At 55.3% G+C, this 21,100-nt stretch overlaps 1 protein-coding gene and 1 long non-coding RNA gene across 10 annotated transcripts in view; one reads left to right on the top strand and one right to left on the bottom strand.

The window, feature by feature from the left end:
• Nucleotides 1–17,804, top strand: part of FLYWCH1 (FLYWCH-type zinc finger 1) — a 26,937-nt gene extending 9,133 nt beyond the window's left edge. For 5 of the 9 annotated variants that reach the window (XM_070231115.1, XM_070231116.1, XM_023616510.2 and 2 more), the window contains 8 exons: nucleotides 3,157–3,591; nucleotides 3,882–4,340; nucleotides 5,409–5,861; nucleotides 5,999–6,262; nucleotides 9,491–9,754; nucleotides 10,711–10,983; nucleotides 11,808–11,880; nucleotides 16,701–17,804. In XM_070231115.1, the coding sequence (XP_070087216.1) occupies nucleotides 3,258–3,591; nucleotides 3,882–4,340; nucleotides 5,409–5,861; nucleotides 5,999–6,262; nucleotides 9,491–9,754; nucleotides 10,711–10,983; nucleotides 11,808–11,880; nucleotides 16,701–16,740 (2,160 nt within the window). In that variant the 5' untranslated portion in view covers nucleotides 3,157–3,257 and the 3' untranslated portion in view covers nucleotides 16,741–17,804. Of the gene's footprint in view, nucleotides 1–3,156; nucleotides 3,592–3,878; nucleotides 4,341–5,408; nucleotides 5,862–5,998; nucleotides 6,263–9,490; nucleotides 9,755–10,710; nucleotides 10,984–11,807; nucleotides 11,881–16,700 lie in introns of all 9 variants that reach the window. The other 4 variants (XM_070231112.1, XM_023616507.2, XM_023616506.2 and 1 more) reach the window with 1 other exon arrangement.
• The window catches only part of LOC138917036 (uncharacterized), a 16,831-nt gene continuing 10,320 nt past the window's right edge, over nucleotides 14,590–21,100 (bottom strand). Inside the window, exons 2-3 of the long non-coding RNA XR_011424372.1 lie at nucleotides 14,978–15,164; nucleotides 14,590–14,718 (exon numbers count right to left, since the gene is read on the bottom strand). This is a non-coding gene — a long non-coding RNA (uncharacterized lncRNA). The remainder of the gene's footprint in view (nucleotides 14,719–14,977; nucleotides 15,165–21,100) is intronic.

Genomic DNA, 21,100 nt, shown 5'->3' with positions numbered 1-21,100 from the left:
AATCCTCATTTGCTCTCCTTTATATTTAATATTCTCATTCCTCTCGCTGGATTACCAGCCCTTTAAACGTGATGGTCTGAGGGATTGAACCTCTGTGTAGCGTGGCACCTGGAGTTCCGAAGCACTTTGATGTTGGATGTTTCACAACCAATTAGTATTCCTCTATCCATCAGAAAGCCAGAGGCTGGCCCGGTGGAATAGTGGTTAAGTTCACATGCTCCACTTCAGTGGCCTGGGGTTCGCTGGTTCAGATCCTAGGCACGGACACACACCACTCATTACGCCACGCTGTAGCAGCATCCCACATACACAATAGAGCAAGATTGGCACAGATGTTAGCTCAAGGCCAATCTTCCTCAACAAAAAAAGCGGGGGCGGGGGACAGCCTAGTGGTGTAGCAGTTAAGTTTGCATGGTCTGCTTCAGCGGCCTGGGGTTTGCCAGTTCAGATCCCGGGTGTGGATCTATGCACTGCTCATCAAGCTATGCTGTGGCAGGCATCCCACATATAAAACAGAAGAAGATGGGCACAGATGTTAGCTCAGGGCCAATCTCCCTCAAAAAAAAAGAAAAGCCCGAACTCATCAGGTTAGTCACTTGCGAAGAATAGCAGTTACTGCTGTGTAACAAATGACCCTGATCTTACTGGCTTAAAATAATGGTAGTTTATTATTCATCAGGGGTCCATGGGAGGCTGGGCTGTTCCTCTGCTGGTTTCCTTGGGCTTCTTCAGGTGGCTACACACAGCTGAGGGCCCACTGGACTGGACAGTGCCAGTGGTCTTCCTGTGGCCTCTCCTACAGCCACCTTCCCTGGCAGTCACAGGGCCATGTCCCTCAAGGGCCAGGACTTCCAAACCCCACAGCATGCTTCTGCCACGCTCAAGTCACACAGTGAGTGACCAATCAGGGCTGGAGGCCAGTCCAGATTCCAGACTACATTCCAAAGGGGCCTGCTTACTGTGTGGGAGGATTTGTGGTCCTTAAACAATCTACACTCAAGGCGCTTTAATGAGTAAGAATGGGGACCGGCAGTCGAATCCAGATTCTGGGCCGCTGCGGCACCCGCAGTTGGTCGTCAGCCATAGTTCACAGTATCCTTTGAGGTACACGGATCTTGGAAGCCTTTTAAGCAGAAATTTCAGTTGAGAGGATTGCACTGTTTCCTAATTCGGGGTCCCCATGACTTCGGTACAGGTCCACGGCAATGTGGGGGGTTCTTTGTCTTGCCAACCCCCGCTGGTCCAGAGGAGGCCAGGCTTCGGCGTCCGGTCGTCTGAGACGGAGCCCGTTGGTGTGTCACGTCCCTGCAGCCCCCACTCCTGTCCCGCTGCGTGGACAGTGACCGCAGGGCTTTGGGTGGCCTGAGTTGTCTGAAAGGCGAGCTGTGGGACGGAGGGCCGGCTTCTCTGCGCCTTTTCGCCTGGGTGGAGGTCGCGGGGAAGACAGGAGCGCCAGCAGCTACCAGGTGCCAGGAGGCCGCGGTTCGAGCCTCCACGTTCATTCATCCGCAGACTGCAGAACTCTCGGGCCCGAGGGGCGGGCTGCCGGCGGAGGGACGTGCGCCGGGGCCAATCAGCTTGCGGGGCGGGCGGCCTGTGGGCGGGATGGGCAGGCCCGGGACGACTCCCCGCTGCGGGCGGCCCTGCAGGGAGGACTGGTCCCGGTCCCAGGTCCCGCCCCGCCACGTCGCCCTGCGGGCGGGATGGGCAGGCCCGGGAGGGAGCGCACAGGAGGAGCAGGGGCTGGCTTGTCCCGGGACGCGGCGAGGGGGGAGGATAGGGGCGGGAGGACAGGCGGGCACTCCCAGGCAGGTGTCCCTTCCCCGGGCGGGTTTCCTTGAGTCCTGCCCTCAGGACAGGACTTCGCTGCGGCCCTCGGGGCGGCGGTCAGGGCAGGGGCGGGGGACACTGTCTGGACGCGGCGACCCCTGCTCTTCGGCCCTGGCTGCGGCTCCGCGCTGGCTGACCAGGCCATGGGGAGCCGGTGTGGACCCCAGACCAGGAAACTTCAGAGCAAGAATGAGGAACCCCAGGGCAACCGCAGAATTTGGGGTGGAGGTGACAGCTCACAAGTGGGGAATCTGCAGTGTGAGGGGAGGCTACTGTTTCTGGGCTCCTGCTGGGAGGTGGAGAGGAACTGCCATCCTCCACCACCCACTTCCCCAAGAAGACAAAAAGGCCACCCCACACTGATGCCCCAGGGCCCAGTGACCCTGCCAGAGCGGCCGGGCCTTTAGCCCTGTAATCCGTCCTGTCTGCTTCTCCAGGCCTGAAGCCAGGGAGCCCTTAGTGACCACGGGTTCTCGGGACACCTCCACAGCCCTGTCCCCACTCAGCTGAGGCAGCACTGGCACCAGCGCAGGCACCAGGCCGCTGCCCTCGTGGGGTCCTGGCAGTTCCTGAGGGCTGGGATGGGACCTGGTCTACTTGTGAGTCCAGAGAGACCCTCCCCCGGCCTGGCTTCCCCTTGTGCTCTGCAGAGTACCAGCTGGGCCTGGCCCCTGTTCCCTGGGACCCGGTGTCAGGGGAAAGGGCACTGGGCATTCTGGGAGGGTCAGTGGCCTGAGCTCACATCCCACAGTGCTCGTCTCTGACTGTGGCGCTCAGTGACACCAGTTACTGTTGTCCTGGACCAGGTGCGCCAGGTGTCATTGGGGCCGGCTCTGGATCCACCTTGACTGGTGTCCCAGCTCCGTGCTCCATGGCTGTGTGGGTGGCCCCGCCGTGCATCAGCATCCTCACCTGTAACCTGGGGCAATAAGAATGATGAGCTTTCATACTATGGGGCTGAAGGTGAAATGGAAAATCCTGTGCAAACACTGCACCCTGTGCTCAGCACCTGCGGGCCTCGATTCAGAGTCACTGTTAGCAGCACCTCGGTCCCCTCCACGCCCCTGAGAGCCCTGTGGTTTGCAAGCTTTACATTCAGGAAAGTGAGGTTTGAGTGGGGCAGGGGGGCGTCCCCTCGTGGGCCCAGAGAGGAAGTGGCCCAGCAGAGGCCCTGGCCCGGGGGTCTCTGGCTCCCTTCAGGTCCTTCCCCACCTTGCAGCCCCGGCCCCAAGCAGCCCCATGTGCCCTGACCTCCAGCCCGGATCTGTTTTCCTGAGTCCCAGGCCCAGGGCACCTCCCCTGATGGGATTCTGCCTCTTCCCTTAGGACGGAGCCCCTGGACTCCCAGCTTCCTTGTCAAGGAGGAGGAAGGACATCCATCTGCTGGGGCCTGAGTGTGGCCTGGGGGACAGGCCATCGGTCCCGGAATGCCCCTGCCTGAGCCCAGCGAGCAGGAGGCTGAGAGTGTGAAGGCCGGCCAGGAGCCGTCCCCTGAGTCCCCTGAGCTGGGCACAGATGTCATCCCTGCAGCCCCCACGAAGCCCAAGGAGTTCTCCAAACTGGTCCTGCTGACAGCCTCCACCGAGAATGGGGATGGAGTGGACTCCCAGCCCAAAGGAGTGCCCTGCACCGTGTCCCTGGAAATGTCTGGTGCTGACACCCTGGCCAGGATCCCCCACATCCTGCCATCAGAGGAGCAGGGGGGTGCAGTCCAGCCAAGCCCCCTGGCCTCTGAGCAGAAATGCAGCAAACCAGACACAGGTGAGTTGCGGGCCTGCTGCCCCTGGCCCCACACCTTTATGGTCCTGCATGCTCAGACTTGGGCCTGGCTCACCCCGCTTCCTAGCAGGGTAACCTTGGCCATCCTGTCCCTGTCCTGAGCCTAGCTTCCTCATCTCTAATCACGACCCTGTCCCTTGTTGGTGTGATGATTGCAGGACATCAACCCTGTGTGCCCCCCAGTGCTCCCCTCCACACCCCTGACCTCTAGCCTTGCTCCATGCTGGCTAACCCCGCATCAGCTAAACCCAGCCTCCCGTTGCCCTCAGCAGCCCCCAAACCCCTGGAGTTCCTGAGGACCCCATTTGGGGGCCGCCTCCTGGTCCTCGAGTCCTTCCTGTACAAGCAGGAGAAGGCCGTGGGCGACAAGGTCTACTGGAAGTGCCGGGAGCATGCCGAGCGGGGCTGCCGGGGCCGGGCCGTCACCCGTGGGTCGCGGGCCACAGTGATGCGGGACCACTGCCACCCACCAGATGAGGAGGGCCTGGAGGCCCGGCGCCAGAGACAGAAGCTGCCCAGCCCAGCCCTTCCGGAAACCTTAGGGGGTCCCCAGGGCCCTGGAAGCCAAGTGGAAGAGCCACTGGAGGGGGTGGGCCCATGGCTGTGCCCCCAGGAGCCAGAGTCTGCCCCGGCACTGCAGCTGAGCAAGCCGGCCCCGGAGGAGGAAGAGGGGCTGCGAGCCCTGTCGCTGCTCAGCCTGCCCCCCAAGAAACGCCCGACACTGGGGACCGGTGAGTGTCCCCACCCTGGCTCCACTCGGGCAGGCAGGAACCTGCAGGCCCTTTTCTGTGCCCAGATAGAAATGTGGGGTCCCATGTGGTTTTTTAACGTGCTCAAAGTCAGAACAACTTTTAAAAGTATAATCATTAAGCCCATGGACTAGAACCAGTGCTGCTAAACCAGGGGTCCTTCTGGAATTTTCTGATGCAGCAGGGTGGGTGTGGGGCCCAGAAACGTGAGTTTTCACAGGCCCCGTGTGATTCTGGTAACCCCTGAAGATTCTGGTGACCTTTGGGAAGGTCAGCTTAGTGAGAGTCTTGAGTTTCGGGCCCAGGTTCAAGTTCCAGCCCCACCTCACTTTGCTGGGTGGCCTCAGATCAGTAACTGGCCTTCTGGAATTTCTGGAGCTTTATCCTAAGATGAGTGAGAGCCTAGAAGTTTGGGAGACTAGGCATTTGGTGTGTGGGAAGTGCTCGGTGCTGCTCCAGCAGCTGGTAGACAGAGTCTTCGAGGTTTTGATTGCCCGTAACTGGGAGTGGGTCTTGGTCCCGAGGCTGGGGGCCTCCTGACCCAGAAAGGATTCAAAGATTCAATGGTTTAAGGCAGCCGCCCCCCTGGGTACCTGGGGCAGGGCGAGCCAGAGAGAGACTTGTTTTTCACTGTGAATCACTTGGTACCAGTGGCATTTTATGGCATGTGCATGTATTATTCCAACAACAGATAAGGTTTTCAAACAAATCCTAAGAAAAAGTATGGCCAGGAGTGACTGAGCACATGGCTGTGTAGTCAGAGCCAGCTCGGCCCTTCCCGGTGTGTGACCTTGGATGCAGCATTTAACCTCTGAGAGCCGTGGCCTCCTCTCTGACCACCGGCAGAGGAACCGAAACTCCCCCTGGGTTGCTGGGTGTGGGGTCAGTGGGAATGGACCCGGGGCCCCCACACACCCAGCTCAGGGGAAGCCATGGTAAATGTCACTGGAAAGGAGAACAGGACATGGCCATGCTCCCCTAGCCCACATCCCCCCACACCCCAACCTGCTCCCCTGGGCCGGCTGTGACCACCCTGGATCCCTCCTCCAGGAGAGCCCCGGCCCCTGGAGTTCCTGAGGACATGCTACGGGGGCAGCTTCTTGGTGCACGAGTCCTTCCTCTACAAGCGGGAGAAGGCCGTGGGGGACAAAGTGTACTGGACTTGCCGGGACCACGCGCTGCACAGCTGCCGCAGCCGGGCCATCACCCAGGGCCAGCGGGTGACCGTGATGCGCGGCCACTGTCACCCGCCTGACATGGAGGGCCTGGAGGCCCGGCGGCAGCAGGAGAAAGCCATGGAGACACTGCAGGCTGGGCCGGGAGGTCCCGGGGGCCAAGTGGACAAGCTATTCCAAGGCGTGGACAGCCTGTTGTACCGCAGGGGCCCCGGCAGCCTGACGCTCACCAGGCCGCGGCCAAGGAAGCGTGCCAAGGTCAAAGATCAGGGCCTGGTCCAGCCCCAAGCCTCGCAGGGAGCCCCTGAGGACCAGGATGAGGACCTGGGTGAGTCCTCCACACCCACTGGCCCAGAGCTTGGCCCCTTCAAGGCTGGTTTCCTAAGGTCCTGGGAGGTGGGAGGGGGCCCCTGAAGCCCCAAGTTCCTACCTCCCTCTCCTGAACCCGCTCCGATTTGTCCCCAGGAGGCCCTGAGTTCCTGAGGACCCCGCTGGGGGGCAGCTTCCTGGTACATGAGTCCTTCCTCTACCGGCGGGAGAAGGCAGCCGGGGAGAAGGTGTACTGGACGTGCCGGGACCAGGCCCGCATGGGCTGCCGCAGCCGGGCCATCACCCAGGGCCGGCGGGTGACCGTGATGCGCGGCCACTGCCACCCGCCCGACCTGGGGGGCCTGGAGGCCCTGAGGCAGCGGGAGAAACGCCCAGGCTCAGCCCAGCGGGGCAGCCCAGGTAGGATGATGGCGGAGCAGGCCTCAGGGATGAGCAGGAGATGCAGCCAGCCAGCCTTGCCCACTTGACCTCCCATGTCCCCAGCAGATGCCCTGTCCTTCCTCCCTGCAACACTCTGGAAGGAGTGAGCCCTCTCCTCTCACTCTTTCCTCTCCTCCCTTCCCCTCCTCACCCACCGCATCCTGCATCCTGCCCTCTGTCGGGTGGGGTCCTCACCCTCCCGCTCAGACCGCCCGCCTGCCCCCACGCCTCTGCAGCACTTGCTAGACCAAGCTCCTTCCTCCTGCTCCTTTTCTCGTCATAAGAATTGACAGGATGGACAGAGGAAGCTATTGCACAAGGCCAGTCTCTCGTTTGTATGGTGAGTAGATGACAGTTCCCAGTGACAGGACACCTGACAGACCGGGTGGCGGAGGGTGTATTTTCATGTAATCGATTTCTTTGCCCCTCTAGCTGTTCTCCATAAATATCTATTGTCGTCCCTGAGGGATCCATGATGAGGGGCACAGCCCCACTCTTGTCATCTGTGCCCCCCTGGGAGGTGCCACGGTGCTGGTGTTCTGCTCTCGAGGTCACCATACCGTGAACACTCTCGTCCTGTCCTCCTGAGCAGGGTGGTTTCAGCCCGGCCGTGTCTCCGTCCAGCTCCCCATTTGGTCCAGCACCTGCCTCTCCTTCGGGCCCCAGTCCTGCCGTGTTCTGAGGCCTCTGAGTCTCCCATGCTTGAGGTCTCTGGTTTCGTTTCCTTCTGACTCTCTTTTTATTCATTTCCACATAACTTCTGTGGACAAGGAGGTGTTGCCACAAGACACAGGGCAGCCCCTGCAGGGTCCTCACCCCCAACTCCCACCCAGAGAACCCCTCTGAGCTCCTTCCATTGTTTTTTGGGGAGTCTGCTGCCCCATTTCTTAATATGGGCTTTCACCGCTATCAGTTGGTGTTGTAATTTCCTTGTGGCCTGTGGCCTTCCGGGGAGAGGCAGTAAGGACTCAGCGGTCCCCCGCAGCCCGCTTCTCGCAGGTCCTGCAGGTTTTGTTTTCGTGTTATTGTAAACATCTGCTCACGGCTGAGCTGGGAGTGCGCTGCGGCCTGTTTCCCTCCTTACGCGGCTGTTTTCTCTGCAGCCCGGTGGCTCCTTTGTTTGTGGGCCTCGTGTTCTGTGTGCCCCTCCTGCTCACGTGTCACTTCAGCCCATCAGCAGAAGCTCTGGGTTCCGCTCCAGGCCCCCCAGCCCTGCCACCCCCTGTCCCGGGGGTCCCCTGGGCGGGATGCCTGCTCTGGGCCCCGCTTTCTCTTGCTCGGTTTACTCCCTTGTCTTTCGAAGTCCCTCCTCTAGTCACCTCCCGAGCAAGCGTCCCTGGAGCTCACACTGTCGAGACCCTGTGTGCCTGAAGATGGCTGCCACCTCGCCTCACACGTCATCTAGTCCCTGTTCTTGGGTGGCCCACAGCTTTCCGAGGACCGACCCTAGGCATGTGGTGGCTCTTTGCTTGCAGTTTTTGGGTTGTGTCTCCATCCCTGTGGCACCTGGCTGTGCTGGGGGCACTAGGGGCCTTTTCAGGCCAGAAGCTCGGTCCTTCCCTCTGGGTGGTTTTCTCCTGCTCCTCGATACCCTCCACTCCCAACTCTCTTTCTTTCTGTTGCTCCTGTTTGTCGGATGTCCGTCTGCCTGGGACCACCATCTGTGACATTTCTTCGAGTTTGTCTCCGGTCCTTCTGTTTACTTTGACTTTCACTCTTGTGTCTGAAGATCTCCCGTGTGGTCCGTCATCCAGGGTCACAACTGCCCCGTCTCTCCGGCCTCTGGCCACAGCCTTGTTCCTCTGAGCTGCGATCTCTGCCTTTTAAAGCAAAGCTTCTCCCGCGTGTCCCGTGATCTTGGCCGTCTGCTCCTGTTTAAGGGGAGACTGACGTGCTCTGCACGAGGGCGCGGCCCGGGCGCTGAACTGCAGGAGGCTGCTGTGGCCGATGGCCTCCACCTCGAGACCCCGGACGTCGCCTCTGTGGGTCCGCAGGCTGGTTGGTGCCCACAGGACGGCCTCCCACAGGCGGCTCAGCCTGGCTGCCACAGTCATTCCGGGACTCGGGCAGGGAAGTGGGTGGACATGTCGGTTCCGGATGCAGACTTCCACTATCTCCGCACCGGGCACGGGAGCTCCCGTCTCATTGCTCTTCACACAGATCACCTTTACCCAGCCGGCTGTTTAGGCCTGCCCTGGACCTCACCTTCAGAGGGACCTTGCTGCCCCAGCTCAGCCACTGGCCTGCACTGTGCTCAGTGGCCTCCCCTCTGGGCTGGCGGTTTGCCGAGTGTGACCACACACCCCCTCTTCTCTGCCTCCAACACTCTGTCGGCGCCTCTGTTCTGCTGCCCTCCCCCTCCTTTCCAGATCTCTGGCCTGTGCCCTGTGCCTCCATCCTTTCTCAGTGGACATGTTTATCAGTCACATGGCTCCGCTCCATGGCCAGAGGCCCCTACCTGGCCCCGCTTCTCCAGGGTGCCCTCACCCCCATGGCCTCTGCTGTTCCCCTGTCTATCTCCAGTCCTCTGTGTGATCCTGGTGCCTGGACAAGGGAAGAGAGTCTGGGCAGAAGCACACGGCCACCTCCTGGCGTCCTCCCTCTCCACATGTCCCAGACAGCAGCTACACACTCCTTGCCTTTTCTCCCACCCTGGGTCAAATCCCCGCCCAGTCTGGCTCTCCAGGAGTGGACCCTTGACCCTTCTACAGCCCCATCGCCCACTGTGCGCACAACGCCCATTTCGTTCCTGATAGCTGGTCCCCCAAAGGGACCGTCCACTTATTCCTCCAACTCAGCAGGGACCGCATGGCCCTATGTATCCCCTCCCCCCATTGAGGGCACCTAGGATAAGAGAGGGGACATAGCAAAGACACCTTCTTCTGCAGGCACTGTGAGGTGGGGACAGACCCCTGCCTTCAAGGGCCTCCACCTCACCAGTCTCCCGCCTCCCTTCACTCCCAGGCTTGGGAAAGGAGCCCCCCAGAGCTGAGGCTAGGCTGGGTTTGGGGGTGGGGGTCTGTGTCCTGGGCTCGGGGCTGTCTCGCTATGAGGCAGTGGGTGCAGCGTGGGGGCCTGTGGGTCTCACTCTGGGAGCTGTGCTGCTTTTGGTGCTGAGAATGGGGGCCACACCCCACCTCACAACTCTGCTCCAACGCCAGGGCTCCAGCCTCTGCCTCCCCCAGCCCCTCTCCGATTTGTCCCCAGGAGGCCCTGAGTTCCTGAGGACCCCGCTGGGGGGCAGCTTCCTGGTCTACGAGTCCTTCCTCTACCGGCGGGAGAAGGCGGCGGGGGAGAAGGTGTACTGGACGTGCCGGGACCAGGCCCGCATGGGCTGCCGCAGCCGGGCCATCACCCAGGGCCAGCGGGTGATGGTGATGCGCAGGCACTGCCACCCGCCCGACCTGGGGGGCCTGGAGGCCCTGAGGCAGCGGGAGCAGCTCCCCTGCCCGGCCCAGAGGGAAGGCTCAGGTGCGGGCATAGGGGCTGGCAGGCACTAGGCCCTGCTCTCCCCGCTGGCTTGGCAGCCCTGGGGGCCAGCCCCAGAACACAGGCTGGGGGCTACCTGATGGGACATTCTGCAGTGGCCCGTGTCCAGCCAGGGTCCCACCATGCACATCAGTCTGTCCACCTGGGCTGTGGGCTCCCTGTGGGGAGGGTATTGGCCGGGACCACCCTCACAGTGCTGGTTCTATCTGGATTGGTGGAGAGAAACCCACTCTGACTGCTAGAGATAAGGAGCGTGGGGGCCCGGGCATTACCGGCAGCTACAGGAAGGGCTCGGCACCCATTTATGGGACAGTCCCCCTGGACCTTGAGGACCCTCTCTGGGTCTCTCTAGTGTCTTTTTTTCCTCTATCTCCCCTCTCCTCTCCCTCCCCACTCACTGCCCCCCCCCACCCCCCCAGTTCTCTCTGGCCATCACAACCCCAACATTGCATGACCTTTCAGTTCAGGTTCTTAAAAGTCACAAGAGAGAGAGTGGATTAGTTGCCAGCTGGCTGAGGGGAGGGTGGACATGTAGCCAGGTGGCCCCTGCTGTGTAGTCCAGACCAGCCATGGGCCTCCCAGAATGTTCCAGCGCCGCCCCTGCCGTGGGGTCTAGCCAGCAAGTGTGGAGTCAGAGCAGGATTGCTCCTCTGGGTTTGAGCGATTGCAGGGCCAGCCTCCCCAAGCTGCACCAGAGCCCTGAGAAAGAGACAGGGTGTCAGGGCTGTGGGCCCTGGGCTGGCAGCCTGAGCATCAGTCCCCAGGGCCCCACAGCATGGGTGGGGGAGGGCAGGGGGGCGTTGGAGGGGGCTTGAAGTTTCCTGGCTGGGGCAGGCTGGTGGGACAAGGGAAACAGCCTCTTTCCCTGGCACCCAGGCTCTGTCCCCTGCTTTCAAGGCCTGGCCCAGGCACCCCACTAGCATGTCCTGTTCCCTCAGGGACCCTCCGGCCTCTGGAGTTCCTGAGGACTTCCCTCGGGGGCAGGTTCCTGGTGTACGAGTCCTTCCTCTACCGGAAGGAGAAGGCGGCGGGGGAGAAGGTGTACTGGATGTGCCGGGACCAGGCCCGCATGGGCTGCCGCAGCCGGGCCATCACCCAGGGCCAGCGGGTGACCGTGATGCGCGGCCACTGCCATCCGCCTGATCTGGCGGGCCTGGAGGCCCTGAGGCAGCGGGAGCGGCTCCCCAGTGCGGCCCAGCAGGAGGACCCAGGTACAGACAGGGATGGGGCAGAGGGATGGTGCAAAAGAGCTCTCCCCTCTCCTGGCTCCTTCTCCTGAACCTGAAAACACACCTATGTCTGGCCCATCCTTAAAAACAACTCCCCTTCTAACTACCCTTTTCTCTCCTTCCTTTTATTCTAAGAGGTCTTGACTTTTTATGGATTGTAGTCTCTTTTGAAAATCTGTTGAAAAAACATTAACTACCCTAGAAAAACGTACTAATGTTTGTGTGTGTGCACGTGTACATGCCCGCGCACACACACACGTGAACTTTTACACATTATTAACTTTATTGAACTGAAAATGGGTTCCTTATACATAAACAGAATATAAAGCCAGTCTTTAGGTAGCATCGTGTGTGTCATAGTAATTCGTGTAAATACGAAGGACCACATCTTATAAAATACAGAAATGAATCCAAGTTGTATAAAACAACCGAGAGAAACTTCATTTCTGCTTAATACGAAAAAGGAGATTTCCATGAGGAAGCCACCATTTGCCTTAAACAAGAAGAAGTTGGTGCCTTTGGTGAAGGACGGATCATGCCTGATAGCGAGTTGGTTCCCAATCTTTTTGAGGATGAGGTGAAGACTGACTCTTAGCATCTCAAGTAGCTTATTTTACCAGACACAGGAACTTTGGGGCATTAGAAAACCAGAATTCCCAATGACTCTGCAAATCAGAGTCATTCTGCCTGGTTTCCCGTCTCCTTAAGGCCTTTAGGTCATCATTACAGGGTGGGGGCCTTTGGCTCTAGAAGCTTCAACAAGAAAATAATTATCAATCCATGTTTTTGATTTTTTTTTTCCTCAGAAAAGATAAAACTTCTGCCTAAAGTTCAGCTGTGCCTCAAGACGTGTTCTCCTGAAAGCCAGCAGACTTACGGGTAATTGTATTTGTTACCTAATGCTGCATCACAAATAACCCCAAAACTTAGTGCCTTAAAACAACAAATATTTACTCTCTCTCCGTTTCTGTGGGCCAAAGTTTCAGGAGTGGTTGGGCTGAGTGGTTCTGGTTCAGGGTCTCTCATGAGGTTGAAGGAAAGATGTCAGCGGGGCTGCAGTCACCTGAAGACTTGAGTAGGGCTGAAGGAGCCACTTCCAAAATGGTGCCCATTCACTCACATGGCTGTGGGCTGGAGGCCTCAGTCCCTCACCGTATGGACCTCTCCTTAGGGCTGCTTGAGTGTCCTCAAAGATAGCACCATCTTCCCCCAGAGCGAGTGATCCAAGAAAGAGAGCAGGGCAAGAAGCAGGTCACCAACAACAGCAGAATTCATATCCTTTTCAAGCACGCATGGAACATTCTCCAGAATAGACCTAATCTAGGCCATAAAACAATACTTCATAAATTTAAAAGGATTAAAATCATCCAAAGTATGTTATCTGACCACAGTGGAATGCAACTAGAAATTAATAACAGAAAGAAATTTGGGAAACTCACAAATATGTTAAAATTAAAACCACTAAAAAACCACTTACTCAAAGAGGAAATTAGAAAATAATTTTAAGTGAACAAAATGGAGTTACAGCATACCAAAACTTATGGGATGCAGGTAAAGCAGGGCTTAGAGAGAAGTTCATAGCTGTAAATACTTACATTAAAAAGCAGAAAAATCCAAATCAGTAACTTAAACTTACATGTTAAGACACTAGAAAAAGAACAAAATAGGGGCCACCCCATGGCCAAGTGGTTAAGTTCATGTGCTCCGCTTTGGCGGCCCAGGGTTTCACCAGTTCAGATCCTCGGTGGGGACATGGCACTGCTCATCAAGCCATGCTGAGGCAGCGTCCCACATAGTACAATCAGAAGGACCCACAACTAAAATACACAGCTATGTACCGGGGGACTTTGGGGAGAAAAAGGAAAAAATAAAATCTTTAGAAAAAGAACAAAATAAGCCTAAAGCAAGCAGAAAAAAGGAAATGATAAAGATAAGAATAGAAATTAATGAATAGAGAAGAGAGAAAATTAACAAAACCAGAAGTCAGTTCTTTGAAAGGATCAACAAGTCAACAAACCTTTAGCTAGAATGACCCAAAGAAGTTTTTTAAAAATAGAGAAGACTCAAATTATTAAAATCAAGAATGAAAGATGGGACATTACTACCTACCTCACAGAGGGAAGAAAAGGATTACAAATGCATGCTATGAAAAACAGCATGCCAACAAATTAGATAACTCAGATGAAATGAAAAAATTCCTAGAAAGACATAATCTACCAAAACTGATTTAAGAAGAGAGAGAAAATCTGAATAGATGTACAAGAAGTAAAGAGATTGAATTAGTAATTTTAAAACTTCCCACAAAGAAAAGCCCAGGCCCAGATGACTTCATTGGTGTGTTCTACCAAACATTTAAAGAAGAATTAACACAAATTCTTCACAAACTCTTCCCAAAAATAGAAGAGGAGGAACATTTCCCAACTCATTCTATAAGGCCAGTATCACCATGATACCAAAATCAAGCAAGGCCATTACAGGAAAACTACAGACCAAAATCTCTTAGGAATGTAGATGCAAAAATCCTCAAGAAAATACCAGCAGGGGCTGGCCCCGTGGCTGAGTGGTTAAGTTCGCGCACTCCACTGCAGGCGGCCAGTGTTTCGTTTGTTCGAGTCCTGGGCGCGGACATGGCACTGCTCATCGAGCCACGCTGAGGCGGCGTCCCACATGCCACAACTAGAGGAACCCACAACTAAGAATATACAACTATGTACCGGGGGGCTTTGGGGAGAAAAAGGAAAAAAATAAAACCTTTAAAAAAAAGAAAAGAAAAGAAAAGAAAATACCAGCAAACTGAATCCAGTGACAAAAAAAAGGATCATACACCATGATGAAATGGGATTCATCCTAGGAATGAAAGATGGCCTTAACATCTGTACATCAGTCAACATAACACACATTTGTGCAGAACAGACTTAACGTAGCAGGCCTCCAACCGCTGTCCTTAAAACAGCCTGCTTGCAAGGGTGACCCCTAGCTGGCCTCTAGGACTCGACTGGTAAATAGTTCCCTACACGGATGCAGCACTGTCCTGGAATGATAACAGTTGCTCACTCTTATCTCTTTGTACAAAGAATGTGATTTTTGCTGAACACAGCTTTCCTTCTGAAATTCTGGAGTTTCAGTGACTACAGCCAGGCACCCAGACACCGTGTGTCTACATGGCCGGCCCCCAGTAAAAACCCTGAACTCCTAGGCTCAGGGGAGCTTCCTTGGTAAACAACACTTCACACAAGTCATCACAGCTCCTTGCTGCAAAATTAAGCGCATTCTGTGCAACTCTGGTGGGAGACAACTTTGGAGGGTTGTGCCCGGTCTCCCCTGGGCTTCACCCCAGATGCTTTTCCCTTTTGCTGATTTTGCTTTGTATCTTCTCACTGTAATAAATCTTAGCCATGAGTATGACTAGCTGCTGAATCCTGTGAGTCCTTCTAGCAAAATCACCAAAGCTGGGGGTGGTCTTGGGGACGCCACACAGCATGTCAATAGAATAAAACACAACACATGAACGCTGAATAGACACAAAAAGCATTGGATGAAATCCAACACCTCCTCGTGATAAAAACACTCAACAAATTAGGAATAAAAAGCTATCTCAACCTGATAAGGAGCACCCATGAAAACCCCACAACTAACGTCATACTCACTGGGGACAGACTGAGCGCTTTCCACCACAGCTCACTCCCACCACTTCCATTCAACACCGCACTGGAGGTTCTAGCCAAAAAAAAGAAAGAAAAGACATCTAGTTTGGAAAGGAAAAAGAAAAACTCTATTGGTGGATGATATATAGAAAATCCTAAGGAATCCACTAAAAAACTATTGGAACTAATAAACAAGTTCAGCCAGGTTGCAGAGTACAAGATCAATATACAAAAATTAATTGTATTTGTATACACTTTCAATGAACAATCCAAAAGTCAAATTAAGAAAACAGTTCAGGGGCCAGCCAGTGGCACAGCAGTTAAGTTCTCACATTCTGCTTTGGCGTCCCTGGGTTTGCCAGTTCGGATCCCAGGTGCAGACCTAGGCACCGCTTGTCAAGCCTTGCTGGGGCAGGCATCCCACGTATAAAGTAGAGGAACATGGGCATGGATATTAGCTCAGGGCCAGTCTTCCTCAGCAAAAAGATGAGGATTGGCAGTAGTTAGCTCAGGGCTGATCTTCCTCAAAAGAAAAAAAGAAAAAAAAAAGAAGGTGAAAAGACAACCCACAGAATGCACAGAATGAAACATTTGCAAATCATATATCTGATTAAAGACTGGTATCCTGAATATCCAAATAATTCTTATAACTCAACAACAAGAAGACAACCCAATTAACAAATGGGCAAAGGGTCTGAAAAACAGTTTTTCAAAAATTTAATTTCTTTTATGAAGCCCAAGATATACAAATGGCCAATAAGCATAATTAGAGATACTCAACATCATTTGCTTGGAAAATGCAAGTCAACACTCCAGTGAGATACACTCCACACCCACTTGGGAGGCTGTAATAAAAAAGACACACAATAACAAGTGTTGGAGAGGATGCGGAGAAACTGGAACCCTCATACTCTCAGGGTGGGAATATAAAGTGGTGCAGCCACTTTGGAAAACAGTCTGGAAGTTCCTCAAAATGTTAAACAGAGAGTGTATGTTTACCTAGTGATTCCACTCCTAGGTGTATACCCAAGAGAATTGAAAGCGTGTGTCCATACAAAAATGTACACTAATGTTCTAATCAACATCACTCATAATAGCCAAAAAGTGAGAACAATCCAAAATGTCCATTAGTGGGTGAATGGATAAATAAAAAGTGATATATCCATACAGTGAAATATTATTCAGCCATAAAAAGGAATGAAGTCCTGACACATGCTACAATGTGGGTGAGCCCTGAAAACACGCTCAGTGAAGGAAGCCAGACAGAAGAGAGAGCCTAGCATTTATATGAATTTTATATGGAATGTCCAGAATGGGCAAATCCATGGAGACAGAAAAGAGATGAGTAGATTTCTAGGACTAAAAATGTGGGAGGGTGAGAGCTGAAGGGTCTGGAGTTTCTTTTCGGGGTGATGAAAATGTTCTAGAAGTGATTGTGGTGATGGATGCACAACTCTGTGAACACACTAAAAACCATCCAATTCTACACTTTACATGGGTGAGCCATATGGTATGTGAATTATAGCTTAATAAAGCTATTTCTAAAAAAGGCAGGAAGCCCGGTGACTTTTACGACATTGTCACACCCCATCACTCCTACTTTACTCTGTTCATTGGAAGTCAGTCACGCATCCAGCCCACACCCAAGCGGAGGGAATAGGCTCCTGCACTTGGAGTGAGGAATATCAAAGAACTTGTGAACACGTTCTAAACCGTCACAGTAATACAGGAGAACTTTATGTTTCTTGACAAAGAATCTTGAAAAGGCCAGGGTGTGAGTCCCAGTGACTTCTGCGGCAGGAAATGGGACTTCTCAGGAATGTTGGGTGTTTCCTCCAGGACATGCTAGCATGGAAAGCTGGGAATTCCCCAAATCTATGTTGTGGAGCAGGTCACATTTTAAAGGGATTGCTATGTATGTATATGTGTGTACAGCAATGATCTAGTTGATGGTTATCTCTAAGGAAAAGGGTTACAGGAATCCCTAACTTTCTATATTATCTATTTCCGCCACCTTTGGATTCTGATAATGAATGCATGTTTCTCTGCAATCAGGAAGGTCACAGATAGAGAACTTGGCAGCGAGTCCCACTGAGGCCACTCTCCTCCAGATTCGAGCAGAGAAGCCTCACGAGTTGCCAGCGTCCAGGATGCTCTTCGTCTGCACGGGACCCCGCCCGGCATTTCCCACCCGGTTAGAGTTTGCCTGACAAAAACTTGCACTCTTCCAAAGTGTCTGTGGCCTTCACATCTCCTCACGACGTCTCCCAGGAGGGGTATTTTGATGGTGTCTTCCTGCCGGCAAAGAGGAGCCCCAGGAGCGGGGCGGCTTGCAGGCCTGCCTGACGTAGGGAAGGCTCCGACCTCCAAAGGAGCTGAAGAAGCATCTTTTGACAAAGACACCTCTTCCCTGCTCTGCGCTCACAACCGTCTGTTTTCAGAGCACGCGAGCGACCTTGCCAAGGACCTTCCCGTCGGGTGTGGCCCTGCTTCATCCAGGGCACCTCGGGGGAAGTTCCTGCTTCTTCAAGCTGAGCTGAGCTGCTCTGCAGAGCTCCAGGCACCCCACTGGGCCTTCATGCTCGGGGCTGCATCCATCCCTCACGGTGACAGGGCACACCAAACCAGAAGCCTCACTACACCCTCTGTCGGACTTTCTTTCCTTTGCTGTTTCCAACTTAAATTAAACCCAGTGTCCACGATCCCCACGGCAAGTGTTGTTCCCAGCAGTGGGAGCCGGCCCAGATGTCCGCAGGAAGGCGGCCCTGGGCAGACACTCCTGATGAGGCCAGTGGTGTCCTGGGTTGCCCAGGTTCATCTGATGCAGGAGGAGAGGCAGACCAGATAGCAGCAGAGGCGCATCCCCTCTCCTGTCTGGTAGAGGCGCAGAGAGCTATTCTAGCTGGTCCGAGGAGAAGAGGGCTGACATCCTCTGGGAACTCCAGAGGCTGCTGCTTGCTAACAAGGCCACGTCCTTGACAGCGAGTTTTCTTGCCCTCATCCTGTAATCACAGATGGAGCACACAGCGGGAGGCTCCCTCCCTCCTGGCAAGCTGGCCATGGAGCCTGCCATCCAGCTGTGGGACAGTGACAGCTCGAGTCCCCCCCACTGTCCCTCTGCTTATACATTTCCCCCAATAAACCCTATTTTATATCTCACCGTGTAGAGCTGCTGTGTGTGTCCACATCCCTTATGCAACCACTATTGGCTACCACGAAGCCACACACTCCACGTGTCTCAGTGCCACGGGCTTAGAAGTGACGGAGTGCTTGGGCAACACCCTGGGGGAGACCCCCTCATCTGGGACAGTGCCAGATCACCTGGCCCAGATGTCAGCCACACCAAGAGAGGGTGGGGGTCCTCTGGAGGGGTTGCTGAGGGGTTTGCTCCAAGCCCACAGAGGGCCGTGCGGCCCCTGCTGGCCATTCCCTGACCCTGATGTCACTGAAAGAGAGGCCTGGATTCTCTAGGCACCTCTCAAACTGAGTCCTCCCTGACTCATTTTCACAAGCTGGAGCAAGCTTAAAACAGAAACGGCACCCCCAGGCAACGGGGGGTTAGACCCCCGAGACCCCGGCTACCTTCGCACTGACCCATTACCTGACATGACTGCCGGCTCCCCGGCGCCCCCACCTCCCAGCCTTGCCAGCAGTCAGGACGGCCCAGTGATGGGACAGGCCACCTCCCAGGTGGGAGGCAGGTGTCTGCCAAAGCGCCCCTCATGCTGATGGCCCTCAGCAGTGGACACTCAACACCAGCTACGTTTCAGGCAGTGCTCTTGGCATGCTGCCCCAAGACAGTGACCTGCCCATGGCTAAGGCCAAAGACATGGCCCTGTGGGTACAGACATGACGCCCCAATCCCAGAGCCATCTTCGTGTCACAAATGTGCATGCCCATGGGAGGCAGCCACACTGACAGGAAGGCACCTAGACTCAAAAGAATGGTCAAGTTTGTGCCGCCACCAGTCGGGTCTCTGCTCAGCCCCATCGTGGACGGGGGGACCTCGCACAGGCCTGAGTGACTGGCAAGAAGCATTGAGTCGCGGCAGCCCCTGCCACTTGCAAAGCCTGCTCCGCCGGCCGGGTCCGCAGCCTTCCCAGCGGGGCCTCTGCAGGACCAGCGACTTCCCCAGGCCCGAGTCCTATGCCATCAGCCTGGCTGGGCTCTGGGCAGCCAGACATTGGGGTGCGGCGTGAGGAGACTCAGAGGAAGGACATGGCTTCACTCCGCTCCTCAACATTCGCGTTGGCGAGGGCCGGCACACTGCCCCTCTTCTCCACACCTGCTTTGACCTCAGAGGACAGCTGGATGGTCCATGTGGCTCAGACTGAGGGCTCTCAGATGGACATGAATTTGGATACTGGTGGCGCCATGGGTGGCCTCACGACCACTTAGCCACTGAGCTCCAGAGGCTTCCCCCTCATAAGGCCACTTCCTCTATGGTTCCAGAGCCAGAGATGTCCCCTGCCCTGTCCCTGTCAGAGAGCAAAGTGCACAGGGGCAAGTCCCTGTCTCAGAAGCTGGCCCCTTGGGGACAGTGACAACTTGGTGGGGCTGCCCTCATCCTCCCCTGCTCCCACTCTGCTGCTGGTTTCCCCCAATAAACCCTATTTTATTGTGTCTGCACCACACGGCATTGGTAGTGTGTCTCTGTGCCCCTATGCGTGACAGTGTGTAACATCTCAATCATGAAATTTAAAATAAAAAGTTCACAAGGAGTAGCAAAAGTACCAAGGAGGAACTCAAATTTCTAAAGTGGGGTGCAGCAGTCAGCTCTAGGAGCCCCAGCCCCAGTCCCTGTCCCCATGGTGATGAGGTGTGCCTCATCGAAACGCTGCTCATGGACCCCACTCCCTCTTCTGGTCCCCACTCTGCCTCCTGTCCCCATGTCCTCTGTCAAGACAACTTCTGCAGGGTGGCAGGGACCCTCGTCACTGAAATCAATGGATGCTTCTCAGAGCTCGCCTTCAGCCACCCCTCCTTGATTCCTCCCCGATGGCCCCTCCTGGGTTCTCCACCCACCTCCCTGTGTCCCCTCCCAGCCTCCCTCCTGGGCTCCTCAGCCCCTGCCAGCCTCTGAGTGCAGGGGTTGGAGTGCTGGGGACTGGACCTCAGCCCTTTTCTGCCCAGCCTCTTTTGGGGTTCCCAGTTTGTCAATATGCAGCCCCAGCCTGGGCCTCTCTTCTGCAAGCAAGCCTGCATGTCCAGCTGCCTCCAGGGCCTTGGTCCTGGGCATCCCATGGGCACTGGGCACAAGCGGTAAAAGGAGTGTCTGCCTGTTGTCCTCCTCATCTGATGGCTCCACCACACGCCTAGAAACCCAGAGCTGTCCTCGATGCCACCCTGCCTGTCCCTCTGTCCTGTCAGCTGTCAGCGCACACTAGTGCCACCCTGCCTCGTTCTTTTTTAGTAACAGCTTTATTGAGATATAAGCCACATATCATGCAATTCGATGGCTGTTAGTATATTCACAGAGTTGTGCCTCCGTCACCACTGTCTGATTCCAGAACATTTCATCACCCCGAAAAGTAACGCCTGACCCGCTAGCACTCACTCCCTCTGCCTGTCTCTTTCCTATTTGTTAAGGCTGATGGGGGTTCCTTCCTCTGGCGCTGGGGGGGTTTGGGGAATCCAGGTGTCTTAGTCCTCTAGGACTGCCATAACGAATACCATAGACCGGGGGGTGGGGGCCTTAAACAACAGACGGTGGTTTCTCACGGTTCTGGAAGCTGCAAGTCTGAGACCAGGGTGCAGGCACGGTCGGTTTCTGGTGAGGGCTCTCCTGGTTTACGATGGCCACCTTTTTGCTGTGTCCTTACACGGGGGTGTGGGGGAGCTAGCTAACTCTGGCCTTTTCTTATAAGGCACTAATCCATCATGAGGCTCCACCCTGGCCTGAACCCCTCCCAAAGGCCCCTGAGACCATTACATTGGGATTAAGGTTTCAACATATGAATTTCGGGGGGTCACACATTCAGTCCATAGCACCAGGTAAGGCACTTACATAGTAAAGACGACCTTTTAGGCAGTGCTTGTATTAATAAACGTCCCCATCCCTAGGCCCCTGAGTCACCTGGAGCCCCAGCCTCTCGCCTGCATGAGCACAGCAGCCTCCATTGTCCCCTCTCTGTATTCTATCCCCATGACACTTGGTGGGGGGTGGCTTTTCTAAAACGCAATCCCGTCAGGCAACCCCTGCCCCGGGTGTTCTCTCCCTAGTGTCCACATCAGGTATGACTACCTGGTTTAAGGACTAGAAGCCAAAAGTACCCAAAGGGGTCTCTGGAGACCAACCAAAGACAGGTGAGCCGCCAGCCTCAGGCTGCACCCTCACCACAGCTCTGCGGAGCCCAGACTTTCCTGGCTGCCCACTCCCCTGTCCCCCCAAGGGCTCTGAGGGCACCAGACAGGCCCCTCTGCTTTGGAAATAAGGAGGGGCCCTGACACGGGCT

Source organism: Equus caballus, chromosome 13 (genome assembly GCF_041296265.1).
Source record: "Equus caballus isolate H_3958 breed thoroughbred chromosome 13, TB-T2T, whole genome shotgun sequence".
In the NCBI taxonomy this organism is placed as follows: Eukaryota; Metazoa; Chordata; class Mammalia; order Perissodactyla; family Equidae; genus Equus; species Equus caballus.
The sequence above is the reverse complement of the archived record's forward strand: the minus strand, read 5'-3'. Positions and strand labels throughout refer to the sequence as shown.